The sequence below is a fragment of the Ambystoma mexicanum genome, chromosome 3p (assembly GCF_040938575.1).
Source record: "Ambystoma mexicanum isolate Mex_15411 chromosome 3p, UKY_AmexF1_1, whole genome shotgun sequence".
NCBI lineage: Eukaryota > Metazoa > Chordata > Amphibia > Caudata > Ambystomatidae > Ambystoma > Ambystoma mexicanum.
This window is the reverse complement of record NC_090925.1, coordinates 376,265,822-376,283,772: the sequence shown is the minus strand read 5'-3', so window position 1 is coordinate 376,283,772 and position 17,951 is coordinate 376,265,822. Positions and strand designations below refer to the sequence as shown.

The 17,951-nt window shown below is 48.6% G+C and overlaps 1 protein-coding gene across 4 annotated transcripts in view; it reads left to right on the top strand.

The window, feature by feature from the left end:
• PHACTR3 (phosphatase and actin regulator 3) overlaps positions 1 to 15,923 on the top strand; it is a 1,074,680-nt gene extending 1,058,757 nt beyond the window's left edge. For all 4 annotated transcript variants that reach the window (XM_069651038.1, XM_069651037.1, XM_069651041.1 and 1 more), the window contains 2 exons: positions 13,557 to 13,633; positions 15,286 to 15,923. In XM_069651038.1, coding sequence (XP_069507139.1) covers positions 13,557 to 13,633; positions 15,286 to 15,301 — 93 coding nt within the window. In that variant the 3' untranslated portion in view covers positions 15,302 to 15,923. The remainder of the gene's footprint in view (positions 1 to 13,556; positions 13,634 to 15,285) is intronic.
• Positions 15,924 to 17,951: the final 2,028 nt, after the last annotated feature.

Sequence of the window (17,951 nt, the reverse complement as noted above, 5' to 3'; positions counted from 1 at the left end):
AAGCTCTTATTGCACCAGAGCAGTATGAAGGAGAGAGAATAATACTTCTAGGTTATTTTCACGCAATGCTAGAATTTAAGGGACGCTATGCAGAGGACAAAATGTATGTGGCAAAGAAAAGGCATAAACGTGTCAGATGGGAGACGCAGGCACGATTCAAAATAGTCTTGGCCCCATGGAGTGAAGAAAAGGTTTTGACTACCTCTCAGATGTGATTTTGGAAAAAATTCTTCGAGAAAACAGCAAAGTTTTTGAGGACAGGCTTAGTAGCCCGGGGCTTCATGCATCAAATTAAACTGAAGAGGAATGCAGAACCAGTCAGACAAGGAGTTAGAGCCCTACCGTCCAGTGTGCGGAAGGAACTGGCTGACCATTTCGAAAACATGGTTAAGGATCAAATTATTGAGCGGAGCAAATTGTCATTGTGGTTGTCACTGTGGTGGTGGAAAGAAAATTGAATGGAGACATTCGGCTTTGCATAGAGGACCTAATGCTGCATTTGGGTGGATTGCCATCCATTACCTAAGCTTGAAGATCTGATTGCAAAGGTGGCATATGATGCACAGTGTTTTACAACTCTAGATCTAAGAGCTGCATACCACCAGATTCAACTGCATCCAGATTCTAGACATTTGACAGATTTTGTGACACCAGAAGGAGCGTATCATTTCAAACGGTTGCCATTTGGGCTGGCATCCACTTCTTCTGTTTTCATACGCATCATGCATGAGATGTTTAGAGGTTTCAATAGTGTGGTGGCATTTCAGAATGGCTTTTTGGTATTTGGGCGTAACGAAGATTAACGCAAAAGAGTTCTGTCTGAGGTGTTAAAGAGGTTGCGTGAGAGAGGAATGACTTTACAAAAGGCCAAGTGTGTGTTTTTTAAGTGCATCAGTGGAATACTTGGGTCATGCCATATCGGCTGAGGGAGTGAAACCGAGCGAGGGTTTGGTTACAGCTATTAATCAGGCTTCAAGGCCTTGTGATAGAGAGAGTTTGCTGTCGTTCATGGGATTCAGTGGATATTATTCACGGTTCGTTCCTGGATATGCTACAATTGTTGAATGGACGGAGGAGACTGAAAAGTGTTTTGAAACAATCAAAAGATGCATTGGGGATGCGCCAATTTTAGTGTGTTTTGAGAAAGTATCCCATGTGTGATCACTGTGGACGCAAGCTTGTGTGGTTTAGGTGCAGTGTTAGGTCAGATGAACATTTGCATTGCATACACTACGAAAAACTGAACAACAGTACTCTGTAATCGAACGAGAAACTCTGGCATGTGTGTGGGCTGTACTACATTTTAAATCATATGTTTGGGGTACGGTTTGTACTTTGAGGACTGATCACAAACCCTTTTTGAGTGTTCTACAGTAGAGCAGATCGGGAGTCTGAGGTTGGCTAGCCTAGCCTCTTAAATACACTATCAAATGTTTGCCGGGTAATAGAAATATAAGAGCTGATTTCCTGTCTCAGATGCCTTTATTGAATGTTGAGGCTAATGTGAATACAGAGGATGATGTTGAAATGGTCTCTGTTACCAGAGATGGAGAGCGTCCCAAAGCACGGGATGAGTGGAAGAGCAAGTTAGGGAATTACTAAGTGCTGGCACATGTAGTGCACAACGTGTTGAATGGGTGGCCTAGAGAACGGGTTCTGGACAGAGAGATGCAGGTATATGCTAAGGTCCAGGAGGAAATGTCTGTGGAGGATATTGATTCGTGATCACAGGATGGTGCCACCTGTTGGAGTGTGAGGGAAGCTATTAAAAATGGCTCATGAAGGGCACATGGGGTCCACACATACTAAGAGGCGTCCATGAGAATGTTATTGATGGCCCGGGATGGACAAGGAGGTTGACTGGTTAGTTAACGGATGTGATGTTTATTGCTCTGCTGACAAGGGATTACAGTGTTGTAGTGTGCCGTTGCAAATTGTTGATTGGCCTAAGAGGCCATGGGTCAAATGAGCTGTGGATCCCATGAACATGATGTCGCCCGATGAGTGTTACGCGTTAGTTCTGGTAGATTATCACTCCAGGTGGTGTGAAGTGAAATGTATGTCTTTGCCAAACACTGTAAGCGTGATTGAGTATTTACGGGAGCTTTTTGGAAGAGAAGGTACTCCTGAGATATTGGTGACCAATAAAGGGGTGCAGTTTACTTCAAGGGAGATGTAGATGTTTTCAAATGAAATGGGAATCAAGAGTTGGTGTACCGCACTTTACAATCCACAGGCGAATAGTTTGGTAGAGAGGGTAAACAGGACGGTGAAGAGTTGCATTCAATGGGCAATAGCTAACCGGGTATCTGTGCAGTCTGCTATGTTTGACATGTTGTGGGCATATAGGTCAACGCCTAATGTTGTGACAGGTGTCTCCTTTCGAATTGTTGAGAGGTAGGAAGGCTGGGTCAAAGTTGGTGCCAGTTTCGGTTGGTCGATTGTTGTGTGAGGGGTTGCCTGCTGTGGATCTTGATAGTGTGCACCAAAGGGTTTTGGAAACAGTACAAGAGCAAGGTTGGGTTTGATAACTGGATGGGTGTCAAACAGAATGACCTTCTAGTGGGTGATGTTGTTTGAGTTAAAAAAACATTTAAAGTAACCAAAGGAGAGTCACAGTATTTTGAACCTGTCGTGGTCACTGGGACGAGTCGTAGTGCCGTCAAACTGGGGAAATAATGGATGGTGGAACCAAGAAAGGATTGTCAGGTTGAAAAGGAGGGGTGGAATAGTGGAAAATGAGTTCAGTAGTGGAGATGTTACTTGTTATGAAAGCAGAGTGGAGATTCCTCCCATGAGTGGGGATGGCATGTGGATGAATAGGTTATTGGTTCAGTGAAAAGGGAGTGCAGAGATCAAATGAATGGTGGAGACCTTGCCCAGCACAGTGAGACAGTTTTGTGCGGGTGGGTCGTGCAATCTTAGAGATGACTCGAGAGACCATTTCAGTCAGTGTTGGCTGCCCTGACAAGTTCAAAGACTATGTTTTCTGTGATAAATTCTTGCTCTCATTTCTCTAGCTGTGTGTTTCTTAATTCATTGTTGAAGGGGAGATGTGTTCCGATCTTCTGTTCCATGGCACGAGGAACCCGCTGCGTGCCATGGAACACAAGCATGGAACGTTGGGTGTGTAAGGTGTGACAGTTGGGAGTCGGCATTTGAGGAATTGTAGTTGTTTGAGGTGGCTGGCACTGGCATGAGTGCAGGCCCACTAAGAACTAAGATTACTTTTTTAAAGCATGTGAGGTGTCATTGCCATGACCTCAGCAATCACATGATATTTTCTTTTTGTATCACTCTTTGTTACCATGATTTCAACATTCCCATTTTGTTTTTTTATTCACTCTGCTCGGTTTCAGGCTGTGCTTACAACTAGAAATACATTACCTCATTATAAAAAGAGACTTAAGACCTCCCCACACCGCCTCCTCGCCGATTCCCTTCTGTGTGTCAGTGGCCTGGCCGGCCTCTTACAATGTATGCCTTTCCCAAACTGTTAAGCAGGATTGGAAATTCCTTAACATACATGGTCAATGTGGATGTTAAACTGTGAGGGGATTTCATTTCCAGCACTATGCTGTTTCATTTACTTTTGGCTTACTGCACAAAAACCCAGACTCATTTAAAAGTGGAAAAGGTCGCTTTAATGTGACAGGCCCAAGCTTACAATTAATGCTCACCTGGCTCCATGGCCTTACAGACTAACGAAATATTTAAACCACCAATTAACTAATTACACATTTTCATTTCCCCCCAACAATTAAATAATTAAATAAAGCCATTTCCTCCCTAAATGTCCCTTGGACCCTACCATCTCCTTACCCCTTTCCCAGGCGTCCCGCTTTCCCCATGGGGCCATGCCCCTCCAGGCTCAATACCTGTTCCCCCGGGGTGGCCCGCTTGTGCAAACAGCACCACCCCCTCCTTTCCCGTGTCATTCCTCCATTGTGCTTCCCTCCCCCCACATCAAAAGGGGCCATGCCCCCGGAGCCCAGACCCACTTCAATCCCCTTTGTACTCCCCTCTACACCAATCTCCCCCTTCCTATGACCTGCAGCCAGACTGACCTGCCACATCAGCAACATAAATTTTACATCACAACTTCTCAACTGCCCCGACCTGTCACACAAAACTACCAGCCAGTCGCCCCTTAACCTACCAAAAAACTCCCTCACCAACCGCCCTGGGACATAAAAAACCCAAACCAACCGACCTCCCATGGTCCTCCCCCCCCACCTTTAATAAACCAAACCCCAAACCTAAACCAAAATGAAGGGGTGGAAGGGCGGGACAATCGCCAAGTCCAACCGTCGCCTGCCTCCCGAACCTTCCCTACCCCCTTAAATACCCCAGAGGGGCGCTCTGCCCCCACGGCCACTCGCTGGCCGTGTGCAGCGCCAAAAACTTCCCCGGGGGGGAAACGCTTTGCGTTCCCCCCGGTGCCCCACTTTTGGCTTACTGCACAAAAACCCAGACTCATTTAAAAGTGGAAAAGGTCGCTTTAATGTGACAGGCCCAAGCTTACAATTAATGCTCACCTGGCTCCATGGCCTTACAGACTAACGAAATATTTAAACCACCAATTAACTAATTACACATTTTCATTTCCCCCCAACAATTAAATAATTAAATAAAGCCATTTCCTCCCTAAATGTCCCTTGGACCCTACCATCTCCTTACCCCTTTCCCAGGCGTCCCGCTTTCCCCATGGGGCCATGCCCCTCCAGGCTCAATACCTTTTCCCCCGCGGTGGCCCGCTTGTGCAAACAGCACCACCCCCTCCTTTCCCATGTCATTCCCCCATTGTGCTTCCCTCCCCCCACATCAAAAGGGGCCATGCCCCCGGCACCAGAAAAACCCTCCCCCGAGGTGTTCTTTCTGCCCCACCCTCCCAACCACTTTCCTTTATTTCCAACTCTTCACCCAATCTCCCAGCCAACAGCACAAGTCCGCCAAATAGCGATTGTTCCCATAAACCAACAAATGCTCCCCATCCTCCCTAAAAATCATAAAGCCCTCATACACTATTTCCTTATGATCCATCACCTTTACTGCCACCGAGGCACAAAACTTCACCATCTCTCTGTTGATCCCTTTTCTAGCCCGCTCTATAGCACCCTCGCTCCTTGCTCCCCTCCATACTCTACGGGGCAACAACTTAGTCCACAACACCTCCGCTTGCAGCCACATTTCCCGCACCCAGACCAAATCCCTTTTCATTTTCCTTAGTAGGGCCACCCCAGTATCCCTCACCAAGTCATTCTCCCCAGCGTGAATGATCAACACCTCCGGCGCCCCGTAGCGCTCCCGCAACCCTGCCAACATAGGCAGCAACTGGTCCCAACGCAGGCCCCCTAACCCGTGCCATCTTACCATCACATCCTTATAGCTACACCCCAGTTGCCTGCCCAGCACCCTTTTCTCTGCTTCTTTCCCAGCCCATTTAACAATTGAATGGCTGACAATCCACACTTGCGCCAACTCCCCCTCCTTTCGCACAGCATCTGAAAAAGAAATTACAAAATTACCACCACAATACAATACCCCAACCCCACATTGTTGTCAGCCCCACTCAAACCCCCCATCCTTCAACAATTTCCCTTATGAAAATCCCTGACGTACCCCTTGTATCTCCCAGACTTCCACCGCCCCAAACTTTTCACCTTATCCTCCGTGAAACCCAACCTCTTTCCCTCCGATGCCGCATCCATCCAGAATGAATGTGTCCCAAAATCCTCACCCTTTTCTCCCAACACCTGCAGAGCCTTACGCAGTACCCCCAAAACTTGTGCTGCTGAAACCACTGCCCCATCCTCGTGCTTGAACACCAAGCCCGTCTCCACCCTACACCGCTCCTTCCACAACCTGCCTGCCAGCACTGGGCATAAATCCTTACTCCCCCGCCCCAACAAAACCCAGGAACCCCTTCCCTTCTGGTCCGTTTTAGACTTATTAACCCTTATGTCCAAACCCAATTCTGTAATGTGCACATCCTCCCACTGCAGACCCCCAGATCCCCCTTTTCCCCCCACCAACTCCGAAACCCGAAAGGCCCCGAAAAATAGCCACATAAAACATGTCGCAAACGACTCCCCCTCCCATACCGACCAGCAAATTCCCCCTACTTCCTTAACCAACCTTTGCAGCAATTCCGCCGATATCGGCCTCCTCCTGTCCTTGTCCCTCTTACTTTCCCTTGCCCATCCTTCCAACATCCTACTCGCCATTTCCCCCCCACTCGGCTGGAAACCCCAAAACCACTTCCCGTAAAAAGCAATTCCTGCTAACTTCCCCGCTATAGTCGCTCTTGACCAGCCCCTGTCCATACACCTCAGGAGGAAATTCACGACATCGTCCCTCCTCCTCTCTTCCGCATCCCATGTTCCTTTCCAACTACGCGCCCCCCCCCAATAAAAATCTCCCATGCCCTCCTGTACGCCTCCTTAGATGCCCCGGCCAATGAACCCTCCACCAAAGCCAGCGCTCTCATCTTCCTATCTTCCACAGCTCTTCGGGAATCTGCTGCCCCTCCTGATCCGCCTCTGGAGCCAATCCATGGAATCTCTGCCATTGAAAACGAGATAATGCATCAGCGATGCCATTATCCTTCCCCGGCACATGTGTTGCCTTAAACACCACATTCAGTTCCATGCATCTCAGCACAAACTCCCTCATGAGTCTCGCCACCCTCTGATCCTTTGCTGACTGCCTGTTTACCACGTGGACCACACATTCATTGTCCACATTAAAATTCACTTTCCTATCCCGCAAATCCTTCCCCCACAGCTCCAATGCCACCAATAGTGGGAAAACCTCCAGGAATGCTATACTCCTTCCCTCCTTCAGCCACAGTTCAGGCCATTTCTCCACACACCATTTTCCCCCCCAAAACACTCCGAAACCCCCCCGCTCCTGCCGCGTCCAAAAATATCTGTACCTCCCATGTCACCGGGTCCCCCTGCAACCACATTGACACCCCATTGAACTTCTCCAAAAAACGCAGCCAAATTCTGCAGTCCTCCCGCACTGACCCCGATACGCTAATCCGGTGATGTGGGCATTTTGCTCCCGCCATAGCCCTCGCCATGTTCCTACAAAACGTCCTTCCTGGGCTACCACTTTACATGCAAAATTCAGATGCCCTACCAATCTCTGCATGTCAACCAGCGTCATTTTCTTGGCCCCCACTGCCTTTTCCAGCAACACTACCAGTTTGCTCACCTTGTCGTGTGGCAAGCGTGAGGTCATAGCCACTGAGTCCAGTTCAATTCCCAAAAATGTCAACACCACTGCAGGCCCTTCTGTTTTGTCTTCCGCTAACGGCACCCCCAACTCCTCCATTAGCTCCTGGAACAACTTTAACAGCCCCCTGCACTCACCCTCTCTATCTGCCCCGCTAATGAACAGAAAATCGTCCAAATAATGCAGCACACTCTCCCAACCCGATTTAAATGAAAGAACCCACTGCAGGAATGAGCTGAAACGTTCAAACAGCGCACAGGAAATTGCGCACCCCATTGGCAAGGCTTTGTCTATGTATATGCGATCCTCAAACTGCAAACCTAGCAACCAAAAATCCTCCGGGTGCACCGGCAGTAACCTGAACGCCGCTTTGATGTCACACTTGGCCATGAAGGCCCCCCGCCCTTCTTTCCTTACCAGCATAAACAACCCCACATTCTTCCGGGGCAATGAAATCATTCACCGACATGCCCTCTGGCCAAGACAAATGGTGTATTAACCGAAACTCCCCCGGAGCTTTCTTGGGCACCACCCCCAGCGGGGATATGACTAGGTCACCCGGGAGGTCATCAAATGGCCCCACGATCCTTCCTGCCGCTATTTCTTTGCTCAATTTTTTCCTTACCACTTCAACATTTTCTTTGGCTGACTTCAGATTTTCAGCCCACCGGCGCACCCTTGGGCCCTGATACCCCAATCTGAAACCATGACTGAATCTTTCATTTAAAATCTTCGCCCCAACCCTGTCCGGGTAAAATTGCAACCAATTTTTCAGAACCCCCACCTTAATTGGCGTAAAAGCCTTTCCCCACAACCCCTCTGCCCGCACCTCTCCCCCTGTCTCCCTGTTGGAAGCACTGTGTAAGCGGGTGTTTTCCACCACACTTGCTGCACTCATGCCTGAACCTGCACAGGGTCCTAGTGCAGCCGTCCTTGTTGAACGCCCAACATGCCGCTGAGGACTGCCCTCTGCCTCCTCCCCCTGCCTCTTCCTGGGCGGGGCGACCAAGAAAGGGCCGGAAGGGCACCGGCAGCCCACTTGCTGTGTGCAGTGTCGGGGCAGGCCTCGTTGGAGCCATCCATTGCAGCCAAAGATCCATGTCTATCTCCCCCCAGACCGCTTCACTGTCCTCCGCCATTCTCGCTCTAAATTCCTCGTCATACCTCACCCACGCAAAACCCCCAAAACTCGTGAAAGCCTTCCTAATTACTTCCATATATTTAAGTAGGGCCACACAACGCTCAGGAAATCTTTCACAATAAACACTGGCTCAAATGATAAATGCTGACGTCCAATTCTCAATGGTCACCGGTACCCTTGGTCGCGCAGCCAGTTCCCTCTCCTCTTCTTTAGACCCCTCCTTAGCTCTCACTTCCCTATGGAGCAATTTAAAAACGTCTACAAATTCCCCCGTCAGGATCTTTTCCCTGGTCGCCGCCATCAAGTGCGCCCCCAACGGTTTTGTTATCCCCATGTATGGCAATTTTTTCTCCTTTCCTTTCATTTCAACCTCCTTTTCTTTTCCCCCTTGCGCCTCGAGCCCCAATGGCTCTACCACCTTGTCCGTCTGAATCTCCACTGAGCAAATGCTCTTTTCAACCCCCAAGGCTCCAATGGCCTGCACACCAACTTCTTTCCTCAGCCCTTGCAAGCCCGACCCTTCATTTCCCGACCCCCCCCCCCGGGACTCCTCTCTGCCATGCAGCTGACCAATCCCTTTCTTGCTCACCTCTTTCTGCACCCGCCGTCTGCTGCCTTGCGTTCACACCAATGCTCCTCAACTCCTTCCTTATCCGGCTCCTACTGCGGGGACAAAACATGTCAGCAGACTCACCCAGCCAACCTTTCCCCCTCCCACTTGCCCCCCGAACCCTCTGTACCTGTCTTTCCTTATCCCAAGCCCAACCTCTTCTCTCCTCTCCCCTTTCCCCCGCCGACCTATAACCATCCACCTCCCACTGCCCCACATAATCCTCCAAACCCATTTCATCACCCATCAAATACCATTGTTGCTGCGAGCTCGTGCCCCAGTCGAGTTGCTCCTCCTCCTGCGAGCCCAGGGTGTCCACCCCGCCACTCCTCTGACGTCTTCTCGGCGGGGCCGTGGAAACCCCTGCCTGGTCCTCTTCTCGCGGGCGAGGCGCTCTGACCTCCACCCTGGGTTGTTCTTTGCTAGGGGCCGTGCTGCACCCTCTAGGCTCTCCGTACGCTGACCGAGTAGGGGCCGCTCTCAAACCCTCTACTTCCATTTGCCCAGCGGGGGCTGCGCAGCGCCCTCCGCCCTCACTCACCCTACCCGGGGGGGCCGTTCCGCACCCCGCCCTATCCATCTCCATTGATGGGGACCTCCCTCTCCTTCTCCCACCCGCACTCTTCCGTAGGTATTTCCCCCCTCTTCCCCGCTGCCCCTGCACCCCCTTCTGCCCTTCCACCATAGCCCCACCGCGGTTCCTTTGAGCCACCTCCCTTTGCACACTCGCTGCTCCCTTAGTGCTATCCCCCATTCCCTCCCCACGTGGCTGCTCACCTGAAATTCCTTCTTCCCCGGACGCCCTCCTGTCTATTTCCCTCCTCATCTTCCTGCCCCTGGATTCCCAAACCTCCCCTCTCCCCGCTGCGGGGGCGCAAGCCACCACTGCCGCGAGAGCCCCATCAGCTGCCGCTCTCCGCTGCGGCCTACCCCCACTTGTCTGCCCTTCACCCGTGACCTCCCCCACCGCCCCCTCGAGCTGGGCCTTAGTTGCCCTGCAAATTATGGCCAGGGCCTCCCTCAGCGCCCTCGCATCCACCAACCCCTCCCTGCTTGCAGCTTGCCCTACCATCTTGCCCCAACCTTTACGGGTGCACCACACTACGCCCCTTGCCGCTCCCCGCTACCTGAGCCCCCGAGCCGGGACCTATCCGTGGAAAGACAAGGCCCCAAATAGAGGAGAAACCCCAACGAAGTCGAGCTAAACGTTAAATACCCCAGGGGAAAATAACCCCTGGACCTTACAACCTTAATATCTCTAACTGAAAAGCAAAAAGAAACCCAAAATTGTTTTTCTTTTTTTTTGTTTTAAAAAAAAAAAAAAAAAACCCTCGCCAAAGCCCCCTGGGCCTGGAGCGAAATCCCCTCCCCCAGCACTCTTAAATACCTTGCTCGCAGACCCCCCAAAGGGCCCCCACCCCAATTACCTCTAGAGCTGAGGAGCCCCCAAAAAACCCCCCCTTACCCTACTGCTCCTTTATTCTTCCTTTATCTATTTCTTTCTATTTTATTTTCTTTATTTATTATATTTTTTTTTTTGAGCACGCCATCCCCTATTCTTTATTCTGCCACCCGCCCCCTGGTGGCCAACCCGCCACACCACAGTGCCCTGACGCTCCTGGGCTGCAAAAGGGAGCAGTCCCTTTAAGAGGACAGCACTGCCCTCTCCTTGCAGCAGCCCGTCACCGCGCACACGGCCAAGCGAGCACGGAAACACGCACCAGCGCCCCGGGAAGAAGACCCGAAAACGAAGCGGCGCCAACACCGGGTCCTCCCACCACTCCGCGGCCCCCACGAGGGAAGGAAGCTCCTGCCCAGAAACTCCCCCACAGCACCCCGCAGGGACCTAGAGACGCCAACCCCAAGGCTACCCAACGCCGCAGCCTAGACAACGCGGGACCCGCCGGTAAGACAAAAAAAGGGGGTGTCTTATCTACGGCACCCCTTCTAGACGTTCCCCCACTTATTACCAAATTAAATATTTATTTATTTATTTTATATATACTAACACTACCAACCCTCCTCTTCCTATCTCACTAACACGCACCTGTAGGCCTTGCTAACTACCAGGGAAGGCTGCCCCGTTAAATACCCCAGAGGGGCGCTCTGCCCCCACGGCCACTCGCTGGCCGTGTGCAGCGCCAAAAACTTCCCCGCGGGGAAACGCTTCGTGTTCCCCCCGGGCCCCCCCTTGCCGCAGATACGGTAGAAAAGTTCTGGCTCTGCAAAAGATCGCAAGAAAACTAGTGATGAATATGGTGGTCAGGGTGTAGCTTCGGAGACTATTTTTAGCAAGAAGTTGCTTTTACGATTGGGGAAATGGCTGTAAAATGGAATTGGTCATCTCCCCACTTATCTGGCTAAAAAGTAATGTGCTCCACAATATCACTTCTCTTTTCAGTCCAGTGAAGGAGATCTTCAACCAGCCACCGGGGTAACTTGTCCGTGGCCCGCTAGCATTGCTCACGTGATGGGCTGCCACTATGAGTTATTTATCTAGCCAGAGCCCACAATAGCTTCTCTCGCAACTCTTCAGCATTGCAGCTTTTGATAGAGGAGAAGCTGTAAACATTAGCTGGGCATGGGGGTGGTGGGTTAATATTGAGCCAAAAGTTGAGTTGTGAATCATTGCTTACAAATATGAATGCAATCCTAAAAGCCCAAGCGACGAACCGCACTACAAAGCCCATACTTTTCGGCCCTTACTGAAGGGCCTCCGATGAAAGACGTCATTTTGTGGAAAATACAAATTGCTTCTAAATCACGGACTCGGATTTGGCCTCCCTAACCATAGAGCGAAGAAGAGCGTTACATGTTGGACTGTCAGAGGTAGGGGGCCCAGGTGGATGTCATTGTAAGGCATGTCTCTGGGAGCTCTTTTGGGAAAAGTCTTCCCAAGAACAGATCTGAGTGAGATCTGGACAACACAGCAAATTAAAAACCTATCCGCACTTTTTGAATATGACATTTACATGCATCTATGAGAGTGTAAGAGGAACTTATTTGAAAAATGAGTTCCTATTGGTCATGGCCAGTGGTACCATTTATTTAAAACAAAATAAAAGAATGATATGGATCGTTAATGTGAGCAGATCCCTCCGGTCTCTTCTGTAGATGTAAAGAGCAGGTAATCGAAGAGGCGCTATATAAGTAAAGCAGCTGGCCAGAAGGCTGCTTCAAATTTTAAAAGCCCTGAGGTCAAACTCTAGCAAAGGAATGTGTAGCATGCAGCGCCGTTCAGCTCCCAGCTGGAAGAAGGACACTGGAGCCAGGAGAGAGAAGTTTGACATCAAGCTGCGAAGGGTTGGGTGTTGCCGAAATACCGATGCACAGCTAATGCTAGGCTATTCAGTGACATTACGGAACAAGCAACCGAAGCCCAAAAGCGAACAGCAAAGGCCTGTGTTCTGAGCCTGTAGGAGCTGTGATAGTTTACATGTTAGGACAGCACAAATGGTCTTGTGAATAATACAGGTCGCCCTGTGAGCATAGTCCCTAGATTTCCCATTATGCATCCTGCAATATGTCGCCGTTAATAGACCTTAGTATCTTGAAAACTTTCAGAGCCCAGCCACCTCCATTGCACTGTGTTTTTAAAGCTAGCACTTGTGTTCTGTTTAGCCTCCCTTTTCTGGAGTCCCAATCCCCTGGCTCCCCACACCGTCCACATAAACACACGCAGCCGTGCTTTATTATCCTCTACAGGTTTCTGTCCCCCGGCTCTACCAGCCCCTCCTCTCCCTCCCCTCCTCCCCTTGTCCGCCCTCTTCTTCGCTTAAGGTGGTTCTCCTTGAGGTGGGATGCCCATGTTTTCATGTCACAACAGCACTTGGGATGGATAGGAGTGTTTTCTCCCACAGCTGAGGATACGTCCGTGCACTCAGCTTGCTATGGAAAGCACATTTCTCCTCCTCCCTGCCCAAAAGAGGCCCTGGAAATAATGTTCAAAGTGGCCCCATATTACACATTTCCAGCAAGCCCAACCGTTTTCCTATGAGAACATTTGGAAATAAAATGGGTTACCACACAAAGGAGGACCAGAGTGCAAAGACCTACCCGGAAATCTCCAGATTTCCCTATAGGCCAGTCCACCCCTGGCCCGTCCCCCTGCATTTTCCTATGACATTGTATGGCCTTCATGACGTTGGCTGATTTTCGATTGCATAAATTCATTGATGCCGAGGTGCTTGCAAGGTTGACCATGTGCATATATTTTGGCAGGTCTGGCATTCATTTCTCTTGCCGCAGCCTGTCTCAGTTGTCATTTGCCCAACATCAGTGGGACGTTGCCTCTTACTAGCATTCGTGGCAGGTTTGGCCACTGCTAGTAGCCATTTAAGGTAGTAGTGTGCCTCTTTTTCTTGCTTTGGGAAAACCCTGATCTCTAAGTTTCAACGCACCCCGAACCCGAAATTAGTGGAAACTTAACTCCCTATTGGTTAGGCTGCATCACCAACACAGACTTGTGTCTTACATGTTTTACTTCATATACCTGTGACTACATTATCACGCTTTCCCACAGAAAAAGCCTTGTTTTAACTGTTCTATTGTTTTAAATCCTAGGCAGCAATCCGGAAGGAGCTTAATGAATACAAAAGCAATGAAATGGAAGTGCACGCGTCGAGCAAGCATTTGACAAGGTCAGATTTCACACACAAAGGTTGTGTGTTGTTCTTACTTTGATCTCTTTCTGATGACCAAGAATCATCCAGTCCTAAAACCTCTGCATGCATGGAATATCTTATCCCCAAATGTAGTAAATATTCCATTTTCATCTCAGAAAAGTTGTCGTAACCTTGAAGGTAACAGCGACACATGAAATAATGTGGATAATGGACAACGACTAACAATTGCTGATTGGCCCCTCATTTCTAAATTAAGGAACTGCGTTGGTATGGGGACAGGGGACAATTTGTACTTGCAGTAAAGATTTCTGATAAAGTGCTACCATACTGCAAAACAGGAAATACAAGGCTACCGTTTGCAAGATTTCTGAAGCAGCCCATGGAAGTTCACCTAAGGGTTGTCGCTGGAAGGTCCACTTGAAGCCTACCATTGTGGGCTATGCATAGGATCCTCTCAATTGTCCATCAAAATAGAGTTGTTTGGCTTTGATTGAGGCTCATCTTGGGATGTAATAGTGATGGCGCTTGAGTGGCGGCTGGGCTGAGCAGAGAATGCCCATACTGTTTCAATCATGACTCCCCTTGCAATGGGACCCTGCAGTTCAGTTCACAAAAGTCACATCTCTAGAGCCCAATACATCTCCGAATATGCTCCCAAACTTACCAAGCCATTTAAGGTTATTTTCACATTTTTGCTGCCTCCTGGAAGTTTTCGTCATCTCATGTAAATAGCCAATTTTGCATTATAAAATGGTGGCTAGTAATTGCGTCTCACAGTTTCCAATGCATTATTTTCAACCCACCTCTGCACAGAATTTCTTTTTTCCAAATAGCAGTCTGGCCCGAACTGTTGGGTCATATCCCCACTGAAGGGCATCACAGGCGTCCCGGACATGATTCAGCCTACTTGGGTGTCATCATGGAGGTCGAGATTCGCACTGTACGCCCAACAAGCTCAAGAACTATGTATGGGTATCACTTTGCTACTTAGGGCAACACTAGAAATTGATGGATGGAAGGCTTTGAAGTAATCCTATTCATCGACAATTAATCTGGGAACTGCCAATGGCATCGCTTCTCAGCGGGATAAGTCCCCATCTCCTTTGTCATAACCTTTCTAATGCTCAGATCCTCCTTGTCCAGATTTATAATTGGGTATGAACCAAATGGATGCTGTCATTGACATCTATCCTGACGGGTCAAGGGTGCCCGTCAGCCCTTGATTGGAAAATATCCAAATCCTCTCTGGAACAAGGGATGCATTTATGCCCATGACCACCCATCAAGTGGTAACACAAAGGTCTGTTGGTGGGTTCTAACACAGCAAAGGCTGCCATCTACTTCCATGCTTCATTGTGCTCTACAATGTCAGGCTAACAAGGGACAAAAAAAGAAGACCTAAAATGTGCATATCCCGTCTCCCTTACAGGTGGTTGAACACATAGAAGCGGTCCATTCTTAATGAAATCAACGGTGACTGTTATTAACGTTAGAGAATCATCATGCGTCCCCCAATACCAGGAATTTGAGTGAAGGGTTATTATGCCTTAGCTAGCAGAAAAGCAGTACAATGAAAGTCTTGGTTTACTAAAAAATGTATCATCCATAGAAACATGGACATGCATAGAATGTTCTAACCGGTGTGTCCTTGTGTTGTCTCCCTTCAGGTACCACAGACCATAGCGATTTCTTCTGGGAAGAACCATGTCTTTACCTTCTGATATTGGTGCTGCTGAACACATATCAGGGAACATAGGAAATCCTTTCCTGAGCTCCTGTGGGTGCAGCCTGATCAATGCATAGGAGAAGCGGTGCAGGGGAGGTCGTCTCTGTAACACTCCCATCCATGTGAGGAGCACATGATGTCTTGACGCCTGAAGATTGGCGACCTGTGGCAAAAAGGAGGTCCATCGGAAGGACAGAAAATGGGCGTCCGAGCAAGTGGCATTGAGCAAGAGGGAACAACGGCTCTCTTCGTACCAGATTTTGAACTGCTCTGAAGCATATCTTGGAAGAGAAGTTGTGCATGTACTGGCTTTACCCCGCCAAGGACTCTGACACAAAGGGACACAGTGCAATGGTGCCAAACCATTCAGCATTACAGAACATTATTACGGGACGATTTGATCGAATCACGATTCATTTCGAAATCTTTCAGTTCGAGTTCTGATGAAATGATTTAATGTATCAACATTTGTTTTGTTTTTATATGTCTTAAAGAAACACTGCTGAACATTATTTTCTATTCCTGTTTACGTTTGTTCCTAAATTAAATCACTTTCGGCAGGAAAAAATACGAGTTTGTGCTTTGTAATGGCGCTCACCAGGCCAGCTACATTTTTTAAAATAAATAATAGATTTACCTGAAATGAATTGCTATGTAGAGCCCCATCCTCTTAATCGACTAACGAATGCTAGCAGTCCAGCTGTTTTGAATAAATGCTCAAGAGGTATCTGCACCACACCAAAGGATGACAGTTGCTGAAGGGTTACAGCTGTGAGTGGGCCTGATTGGTTGACAACATCTCAAAAAGGATGTCGAACACACCGAGGAAATAATTTCGGATAGTGGCTGCCCTGGGATGACAGAATTATCAGCGGGAGTGATGGTGCGTTGCTCTGTTTAAGTAAATGTTTGTCAGGCATATGCCAACAATGGATGTAACCTCATGGTGGCAGGACTGTAACTGAACTTCCTTGTGTTAGACATGTGTTTTAGTTGCTTCCTAAAGTCTTTGGGGTGCATTATAAAAAAAGATGGGCATTGCAAGGAGGGATTGCCCCCGTTTGTACCATTGAACCGGTAAGGTCCCCTCTATGCAATGTTCATCATTTCCAGCTTTACATGTTAGATCTAAGAACGACCACGGATGCCATTTATTCAAAGAGCTAACTCACCAAGCAGTAAACCTTCTGACTAGCGATCTCGAGCCTCTTTACCAGAACATGGATGCAATGGGCCTCATTACCATGGGCGTAATTTTAGGGGGGACTTGTCCCCCCCCCCCACTTTCATGGCACACCATTTTGTCCCCATTCATTCGGCTGGGGCACCTTTTCTTCAGATGTCATACCCCCTCAACCTTTTCAGCAAAGTTACTCCACTGCTCATTACAAGGTCAGCGGTAACCCGCCGGTGCGTTGGGCGGGTTGCCGCCGACCTCGTAACACTGTTTGTGGCACCTAGCTTCTCGGTGCCACCAGGATATTAAAAGTCCCGGGGGACCGGGAAGATGGGTGCCGGAAAATGTTAGTTCCCATTCCCTATCAGACTCCACGGGAATGGGTTCACGGAAGCACCGGCATCGTTACTAATGGTGCCAGTGCTTCCGTGATGAGTCTGCCTCCCGGTGCGCCCGGCAGGTTCAGACCTGTCGGGCGCAGCAGCCCCGGCAGGCAGACTCAGAGTGTGGCGGTCCGGAAACATGGGTGCCGGTAAGCTTACCGGCACCCTTGTTTCTGGACCAACGCATTCATAATGAGGCCCAATTACTTTATTAACTCTTGGCATATTCAAAACCAGGGCCCCACCTAATCTTGATAATACATATTGCTTTGTCATTTATTTACGTTGAATTTAACGTTCCCAATAAGAAGCTAGAACCATTTATCTTGTGCCTATCTAATATTTAAAATAGACTTTAAGCATTCCAATATAAAGCAAAAATATTTCCAGACACTTTTGGTAATGATTTAAAATGTGAAGCCTTGAGAAAGCAGAGGTGTGCGAAACACATGGCGGCTAATACTTACTTTGTGATTTTACTGAAGAAAATATAGTATCAGATTTTAATATATGTATTCTGCTTCCAAATGATGTCTTTCGCGCACGGTAACAATTGCCTAGGAAAGTCTGTCCATAGTGAAAGGTGTATGTAGGATAAAACCCTGCCCCCTATGCGTCTGAAGCTGATATATATATATCTATCAGAGAGCCTGGGTGGAAGACCTAATGGATTATAAAGTAACGGTAGTTACAGACTTAGACAAAAAAATAGTTTGTTTTTTTCAACATAGACTTTTACAGCAATACAGAGTAACATAATCTCGTTTCCTTCTTGCATTGGCAGCTAGTGCCAGCTAAATGGCTGTCGCCACAAACCATAGCTAAAGGCCCACAAAATGTGTGTCATTATTACTGAACTCAAAGTTACTTATTTTATCCACGTCAGAAAGATAAAGGCCTGAATGAGCCCTGCTGGGGTTCAAAGATATTTACTGCAGATCTATGGGCAGTTGCTTGACCCAAAACAAAAAATAAGCGAACTATTGGCTGTACATGGTTTTGGCCGGGGTTGAGAGCCTTTGATATAACAGCCAAATAAGGCAGTGG